The 9,176-nt window shown below is 42.7% G+C and overlaps 1 protein-coding gene across 1 annotated transcript; it reads left to right on the top strand.

The window, feature by feature from the left end:
* The first annotated feature begins 125 nt into the window (after positions 1-125).
* On the top strand, positions 126-9,139 carry vsnl1b (visinin-like 1b). Its single transcript, XM_024430510.2, has 4 exons — positions 126-368; positions 2,816-2,982; positions 3,266-3,481; positions 7,010-9,139. Exons 2-4 carry the CDS (start codon positions 2,821-2,823, stop codon positions 7,205-7,207), a joined length of 576 nt encoding a protein of 191 aa, XP_024286278.1. The 5' UTR covers positions 126-368; positions 2,816-2,820; the 3' UTR covers positions 7,208-9,139.
* The last annotated feature ends 37 nt before the right edge of the window (positions 9,140-9,176 follow it).

Genomic DNA, 9,176 nt, shown 5'->3' with positions numbered 1-9,176 from the left:
GCTGAAAGGGAACAAGACTATTAAGTCATAGACAGCCCTATACTTATTTTATCGATGCAAACGTATAAGATCAAGCAATGGAGCAATGCACGGAGCATGGGCAACTCTTCTGTTGACTGGTGAGGTGACGCCGTATGTCTAGAGTCGCATAACCAACGACGAGACGAGCGTGGGATCGGTCCCAATACTGCCGCTGCTGCCTGCCTCATTTGGAATAGCACGGAAAACCGTTCTTTTTTTCTCTGCGTCCTGAAGAGGCCAATTTCAGGGATAGTCCCATTTGGGCATTCTTGATCATCGGAAGGTTTTTACAGTGTCTAACAGACGACAGTACAGACTGCCATTAGCGGTAGCATCTCCAAAATAAGGTAAGAAGCATTTGTCTGCGGCAGACACAGTGAATGTTGTTTTATGTTGTCATAGCATGTCATTTTTATTATTTTATATGATTGTCTAGAGACATAGGCTAATCATTTCCATTCACGATGTATCTCATACTGGGGGTATCCTGCCCTTAAAAACATTCGATTAATGAGATCTGGCGTTTTATTTGGGGGAGGAATTGTCACCTGCGCATCCATCATTAAAATTAATGCATAACGTTTTAAAAACATCCTGAGTTAATTCATTATATTTAGAAAATAATATCAAAATCGTGTTTTTCTCGTTGTTCTATTCAAATTTCATGAGAATGACCAGACAATCGTGTAATTTTATGGGTTGATTGTCAGTTTTTGTCATATTTTAAGATTATGCGCATGGTGAAAAATGACACGATAAATAGAGTGGTGTGATTTCACTTACGAGGTTTAATTCCCTCACCACTGCGTCGTTTCTATCGGAATGCACTTGCATACCTCTCTCTCTCTCTCTCTCTGTCCGAGCAGACTCGTACCATGAACTGGATAACTGAAACGACATGTTCTATCTGAAAATAAATAGCCTATATCTATCCACATCACATGTTAGTTTCGCGCGTACATGTGAGGTGGACACCTATACCTTGTTAAATGTCTAACGACGTTAATCTTAGATTAACAAATAGACCGTAGGAGCCAAACCCATTTTCACCTTGCCCCTGATCATTTCTCTCTCCTATCTTCGCTCAATATGTTTCTCCTCAAGGTCATTCGATGCATAGTAGCCTAATGACTTAGGCTCATTTTATGTTATGTAACATCTAAATTATTTAAACACAAGTCTTTTGGTTGCATCATCTAAATATATGTCATTTTTTTATGAAAAATATAGTTTGCGCAAAATGTTGGGTATGCAACATAGCCTACATTGCAAATGAGCCAAGCCCATGTCAATATACTGTGCCTGTGTATCGTGTAATGGTTATGTATGTCAGGGGTGTCAAACTCCTCCCATGGAGGCCCAACTGTCTGCAGGTTTTTGTTTTTCCCTTTCAATGAAGCCCTGGACAACCAGGTGAGGGGATTTCCTCACTAAATTGTGACCTTAACACATGGTTGTTGGTTCAAGCACAGTGCTCGCTGACCATGACTACATGACAATATACCGTATGCATATCCTACTGCATAGCCTACACCCAGGGCCATCAGTTATCCTGATCTCCCTCAATTGTCAATTTATAAATAGTCCCGAGTTAATTTGATTTGGATTATGTTTTCCAGGACAGGTCAGGATAACAACTGACATTTCGCATATAGGCTACAATATGAACACCCATATAGCTTACATTATATACTGTGGTCAACAGATTTGCAAGACAGGTGTCAGCAGCAGCTAATGTTAATCCAGGCTGTGAGAATTGCACGTTTTTATTATTGAAGAGGACCAGAGAGCAGCTCACCAGATGGGCTGATTCCCTTGTTTATTCATTAGTCAAAAGGCTTTATATGATCACCGAAGTACCAACGATAGCCTGTTGCCCATTCACCCTACGGGCTACACACTGACTTCATCTAATCCCTCCACTGTGTGATGGATACCTTATCACTCACTCTGTTTCCATTAATGAATAGATTCCTCTGGAGGTTTCTACCCTCGAAGTTATTAAACATAAACTGCAATTAAAAGCCCAGGTGTATGTCCCAAATGGCACTCTATTCCCTATATAGTGTACTAATTTTGAGCAGAGCCCTATAAAGGGAATACGGTGTCATTTGTAAAGCATCCCATGTGTCAGGCTACAGGTAATCATGGAACCAAAATTGGCGTACGACAGTCTGTCACACAAGACTACAGGCTACAGGTAAAATGCAGACGGGTAACCTGATAGGTGATGATCAAACGCTTGATGAAGTGGTCGTGCTGACGGCAGTGGTCCTGTCCGACACTGTGTGATGTCAGGCCAGATGCGATGTGGTGCCAACAGATTTAGAGAACACAAATAGAACACTGGCGTCAGGCAGGGAAAGCATCTGTGCATGTCAAAATCAACCTCATTGAAATCAACCAAGCAATTCATTATTGTTGTTTTTTTGTTGTTGATTTTTTTACAAAAGGACTGTTTGACACAAAACAGGTTTGAGAGCAAAATTGTTGGTAAAACTTCCTATGAAAACCCTCCCATCATAATGCATTATAAGCATGTTTATAACATCTTATGCGCTATGCATAATGCACTATAATGCACAGCATACATTTGAATGTGTGATAGGCTTTTTCTATAACCATGATAGAAATAAAATAAAGGCATGTCTTACATACTGTGCTATATTGTACTACATGTTAGTAGAACAATACCTTGATGAAGGTTTATTGAGACCGAAACACTGGTCTATGATCTATTAAATGTGTGCTGGAGTTTCCTTTCTATTCAAAATAAATCCTTTCTGCACCACAGGCATCATGGGAAAACAGAACAGCAAGCTGACCCCTGAGGTGATGGAGGACCTGGTGAAGAGCACAGAGTTTAACGAACACGAGCTGAAGCAGTGGTACAAAGGCTTCCTCAAAGACTGCCCCAGTGGTAGACTGAACCTGGACGAGTTTCAACAACTCTATATCAAGGTGTGTATGAGGTGTGGTACACCCGATGCTGGAGAAATTATGTATATGATGTTATAGCTTCTAGCTAGGGAAATTATTGATATTCTGATTATATAATGTGATTGTAAGAAATACTAGGGAAGCTAGAACCGACAGAATCAGGGTTTGACTTCTCTATATTAGAACTGTACTGTTGTTCATGTTTTCCCCGTCATATTAACCAATCATAATGCTAGTTAAAAATAGATGTTTTTAAATAGTTGGATATCACAGCTGTCTCTCAATAAATGTTTCAACCCCGCAGTTCTTCCCGTACGGCGATGCGTCAAAGTTTGCGCAGCACGCCTTCAGGACCTTCGACAAGAACAGTGACGGCACCATTGACTTCCGAGAGTTCATCTGTGCCCTGTCCATCACATCGCGTGGCAGCTTCGAGCAGAAACTCAACTGGGCCTTCAACATGTACGATCTGGATGGAGACGGCAAGATCACCCGGGTGGAGATGTTAGAGATCATCGAGGTAAGGAATAACACTGATGGCTGGCTTCCCGGACACAGATTACGATGTTTTAGTCCACTACTAGGTTTTAATCCGTGTCCGGGAACCAGCCCTATATGTTTTTTCATTTACTTGTACCCATGAAGCTTATACTAGCTGTTTAAGTTGTTTATCCAGTTTTAATTAATCAGCAGTGCATGTTATTTGAATGTATGCTACAAAGGCAAACATTGAGACAGAGGACGATCAAGTTTAGCCACCAGATAAATCAGGAGAACGTGTGTCCCGATGAGAGGGGTGGGATGTCCCTAGGGTGAGCAGCAGGTAAGGTAAGTGACTGATGAGAGGGGTGGGATGTCCCTAGGGGGAGCAGCAGGTAAGGTAAGTGACCTTTGAGGGGGTGGGATGTCCCTAGGGGGAGCAGCAGGTAAGGTAAGTGACCTTTGAGGGGGTGGGATGTCCCTAGGGGGAGCAGCAGGTAAGGTAAGTGACCTTTGAGGGGGTGGGATGTCCCTAGGGGGAGCAGCAGGTAAGGTAAGTGACCTTAGAGGGGGTGGGATATCCCTAGGGAGAGCAGCAGGTAAGGTAAGTGACCTTTGAGGGGGTGGGATGTCCCTAGGGGGAGCAGCAGGTAAGGTAAGTGACCTTAGAGGGGGTGGGATGTCCCTAGGGGGAGCAGCAGGTAAGGTAAGTGACCGATGAGAGGGGTGGGATGTCCCTAGGGGGAGCAGAAGGTAAGTGACCGTTGAGAGGGTGTGGGGAGAAAATGTCAATTGGGGGAGTAGATTGCTGACTATTCAACAGCCTGATGGTCTGAGGGTAGAAACTATTGGCCAGTCTTCCAGTTTTTGCCATGATGCTCCTGTACTACCCGCATCTGAGTGATTGAAGCAGGGAGAACAGGGCGTGTCTTGGGTGGCTTGGGTCCCTGATGATCATCTTGGCCTTCCTGTGACACTTGGTGTAGGTGTCCTGTAGGGCAGGAAGTGTGCACCCAAATGGTGCGTTCGGCTGCACGTATCAACCTCTGACGTGCACTGCTGTCTGGGGTGGTGGAATTGCCGTACCAGGCTGTGATGCAGACTGACAGTAATGCTCTCGATGCTGCTCCAGTAGAACACGGAGGGGCCTCGGGGATAGCATCCTGAGGTTGAAAAGTTGCTGTCGTTTCTTCTTCCCCATGGTCTCCAAGTGGTTTGACCATTTCAGCTTCTAGATGTGTACGCAGAGGAATTTGAAGTTATTGACTGTCTCCACGGCTGCCCTGTTGATGAGGATGGGAGTGTGTCCAGCCTGGTTCCACCTGAAGTCCACAGTCAGCTCCTTTGTTTTGCTAACGTTGAGGGAGAGGTTGTTTACCTGGTGCCACGCTGTCAGAGTGCCTACCTCCTCCCTGTAGGCCGTATCGTTGTTGTTGGTAATCAGGCCCCTACTACTGTCGTGTCATCAGCTAACTTGATGATGGAGTTGGAACTGTGTGAGGCCAGTCAGTCGTGGGTATACAGGGAGTACAGGAGGGGACTGAGGACGCACCCTTGTGGGGCCCACGTGTTGAGAATCAGTGTAGAGGTGGTAATGTTGCCTACCTTCCCCACCTGGGGGCTGCCCATCAGCAAGTCCAGGACACAGTTGAATAGGGAGGAGTTCAGACCCAGGGCTGATTGTAATGAGCTTATAGAGCACTATGGTATTGAAGGCCGAGCCATACTCGATTAACAGCATCCTCACATACAGTGCATTTGGAAAGTATTCAGACCCCTTCACTTCTTCCACATTTTGTTCCATTACAGCCTTATTCTAAAATTGATTAAATAAATAAAAAATCCTTATCTACACATAATACCCCATAATGACAAAGCGAAAACAGGTTTAGACTTTTTGCAAATGTTAAAAAAAAATTTTTTTAAACGTTATTTACATAAGTTTTCAGACCTTTTGCTATGAGACTTTAAATTTAGCTCTGGTGCATCCTGTTTCCATTGATCAACCTTGAGATGTTTCTACAATTTGATTGGAGTCCACCTGTGGTAGATTTTATTGATTGGATACGATTTGGAAAGGCACACATCTGTCTATTTAAGGTCCCACAGTTGACAGTACATGTCAGAGCAAAAACCAAGCCAAGACATCAAAGGAATTGTCCGTAGAGCTCTGAGACAGGATTGTGTCGAGGCACAGATCTGGGGAAGGGTACCAAAAAAATGTCTTCAGCATTGAAAGTCCACAAGAACACAGTGGCCTCCATCATTCTTAAATGGAAGAAGTTTAGAACTAACAAGACTCTTCCTAAAGCTGGACACCCGGCGAAACTGAGCCATCAGGGTAGAAGGGCCTTGTTCAGGGAGGTGACCAAGATGGTGACTCTGTCAGAGCTCCAGCGTTCCTCTGTGGAGATGCGTGAACCTTCCAGACGGACAACCATCTCTGCAGCACTCCGCCAATCAGGCCTTTATGGTAGTGGCCAGACGGAAGCCACTCCTCAGTAAAAGGCACATGACAGCCGACTCGGAGTTTGCCAAAAGGCACCTAAAGGACTCAGACCATGAGAAACAAGATTCTCTGATCTGATCAAACCAAGATTGAACTCTGCCTAAATGTCAAGTGTCACGTCTGGAGGAAACCTGGCACCAACCCTTTGGAAGCACGGTGGTGGCAGCATCATGCTGTGGGGGGATGTTTTTCAGCAGCAGGGACTGTGAGACAAGTCAGGATCGAGGGAAAGATGAACGGAGCCTAGTACAGAGAGATCCTTGATGAAAACCTGTTCCAGAGTGCTCAGGAACTCAGACTGGACCAAAGTTTTACCTTCCAACAGGACAACAACCCCAAGCACACAGCCAAGACAACGCAGGAGTGGCTTCGGGACAAGTCTCTGAAAGTCCTTGAGTGGCCCAGCCAGAGCCCGGACTTGAACCCGATCGAACATCTCTGGAGAGACCTGAAAGTAGCTGTGCAGCAACGCTCCCCATCCAAACTGACAGGGCTTGAGAGGATCTGCAGAGAAGAATGGGAAAAACTCCCCAAATACAGATGTGCCACGCTTGTAGCGTTATACCCAAGAAGACTTGAGGCTGCAATCGCTGCCAAAGGTGCTTCAACGGAGTAAAGGGTCTGAATACTTATGTAAATGTGATTTCATTTTTTAATTATTTTTTAAACATTTGCTCAAATGTCTAAAAACCTGTTTTTGCTTTGTCATTATGGGGTATTGTCTGTAGATTGGTGAGGGAAAAAAAACAATTGAATACATTTTAGAATAAGACTGTAAAGTAACAAAACATGGAAAAAGTCAAAGGGTCTGAATACTTTCCCAATGCCCTGTATGCATTCCATTTGTCCAGGTGGGTAAGGGCAGTGTGTTATGTTATATATATTTATATGTTACAGTGGGGAACATTGGTATATAAATTCAGAAGTATCAAGATTAAACTTTGAACATGTTAACAGATTAATAACCAAGACTGTGTGAAAATAGATCTTTCTTGAATTCATTACACTCCTGTTCCTTTCTGTGGTATCGCCTCACCTATCAACCCTGGTTGTCTATAGGCCATATACAAAATGGTGGGCACTGTGATCATGATGAAGATGAACGAGGATGGCCTGACACCGGAGCAACGGGTAGACAGGATCTTCAGCAAGATGGATAAGAATAACGATGACCAGATCTCATTGGATGAGTTCAAAGAGGCGGCCAAGAGTGATCCGTCCATCGTGCTCCTCTTGCAGTGTGATATGCAGAAGTGAGGAGGTGCTCGTCTGTATAAAACCAGACGTGCACACACTCTGCGGACAGGCAGCACATGTTTTAAATGTTTCATTAAGTTATTCTTCTTCTTCTTCTCAGCCTTTTCCACAGGAAAAAAAATAATATGCTTGGACTATTTTTCAATGGACTTGCTTCTTGTGGTTGTATGCATGAGAATGTCAAATAGCGGAATAATTTTTAATATATTACATTACACAGTATCATGATACATTTATATTTTATCGAACCTGACCTGCCAATGTGAATTGTGCACAAGTAATCCTATTCCACTTATCCATTCACTTTTAGGCTAGCTTGTATATCAGTGAAGCGCTATACATTGAATGATTCTGTTCCTGCAGTATTTAGATGATCCATGTCCACTGCTGCAGCTAGCTGCTAATGCTAATGCTTAACATGCTGGTAATGAACAATCATTCCTATGATCATTGTAACTTGTCTCTATTAATACCCAAACTTCTTGAGCTCTTGGAAAAATAGAGGAGATCCTTGTTCTTTCCAGATAAGGTGTTCTGTTCAGACTGACTGGAACTGATGTGTAGGTTCTAATATTTAAATGCATGTGTTTTGTGTTCAGACTCTATACTCGAACCTCTTGTTAAATTGTTGCGTCTGCAAGCGGGGTATTCAAGGAGACCCCCCCCACGAAAAGCGTTTGGTATTGTTGCATGGGATGTACAGTAGTGATTCACCGACCATTACATGATTAACCTTCTGTGGGCGGCTGTTGCCCTCATATTTAATAACGTATACATATGGAATTAATGTGACACTTGAGTTCTTCAACGACAGATAATATGGGCCCTGGTTGTAACCTCTCACACATACAGAAGATGTATCTGAAAATGTAGTAGTGAATTAAAGCACAGCAGTAATTGGAAAAACTAGAGAATAAATCTGCTGCTAATATACTACCCACTGGGCAGAAACTGGTTGAATCAATGTTATTTCCACATTAAAAAAAAGATTATCAAATTGTTTTTTTTTAACCCAACTTTGAACCTAAATCCAATGACATGGTGACATTTGTTGTTGATTTCACGTTAGTTGACAACTCAACCAAATGTAAATCAAAACTAGACGTTGAACTGATGTCTGTGCCCAGTGGTTATCCATTATATTATTCTGTTGCTATCAATCAATCAATCAATCACCAGGCCAATAATAATCTATCTTCAATACCAGTCACCCATCACTCTTAGCATTGCTGGATACATTATACGCCATAACATCCTAATAGGTTGGATTTCTCAGCCTGTACGTTTGCCCACTATTTACAATACAAAGTTACGTCATACATATCGCTATGTTTACCGTAACACAGAGCATGGCGTCTGGAGCTTGTAAATGAAGCGCTTATTTCCAGAGCAGAAAAGCCTTACATGAGTTTACCGGACATACTGCATTACTACCAACGGTACTTTTATATTAAAACATTTTAAAAATTATCAAAAGGTTTCATCTTCTAATCTCAATCTACGTTTACAATGGTCTTTAAAAGATGCCGAATTCTCCACGAGATACAGGTGCTAGGATGAAAACATAGCTTCTGAAACTAAAGGTTGTAGTCCTGTATCAAATGTACACCTATATGGATTACAATGTACTTTTTATTGAACATAACCAGACTGATTTACCACTTGGAAGCTATGCAGGCATGTACTGGCAGACAGTCCACTTACTGTACCAATGGAATCTGGCCCCGTTTTCCCATAGTTCTGGATACAGCATCATGTGGACTTGAATGCTCATAGCTGTTTATTATCATTAGTCTATATTATTACTACATCAGGGTGATCCTAACTCCATGGCAACAATCTTTGTCAAGTAAATGTTTATACTAAATTTGAAAAATCCAATTAAAAAAAAAAAGATAAGTGTATTTTGTTACCTTGGTTCTTTTTATGCACGTTGCATGAGTTGCACCCAAAATGGTTCCATTCTTTA

The sequence above is a fragment of the Oncorhynchus tshawytscha genome, linkage group LG08, assembly GCF_018296145.1.
Source record: "Oncorhynchus tshawytscha isolate Ot180627B linkage group LG08, Otsh_v2.0, whole genome shotgun sequence".
NCBI classification, from domain to species: Eukaryota; Metazoa; Chordata; class Actinopteri; order Salmoniformes; family Salmonidae; genus Oncorhynchus; species Oncorhynchus tshawytscha.
Note: the sequence above shows the minus strand (reverse complement) of the source record. Positions and strands in the feature narration are given on the sequence as shown.

Coding starts and splice junctions, on each gene's coding strand:
- vsnl1b (XM_024430510.2), top strand. CDS start 2,821: ATGGGAAAACAGAACAGCAAGCTGACCCCTGAGGTGATGGAGGACCTG. Junction 2,983..3,265: donor TTCAACAACTCTATATCAAG/GTGTGTATGAGG, acceptor TCAACCCCGCAG/TTCTTCCCGTACGGCGATGC. Junction 3,482..7,009: donor AGATGTTAGAGATCATCGAG/GTAAGGAATAAC, acceptor GGTTGTCTATAG/GCCATATACAAAATGGTGGG.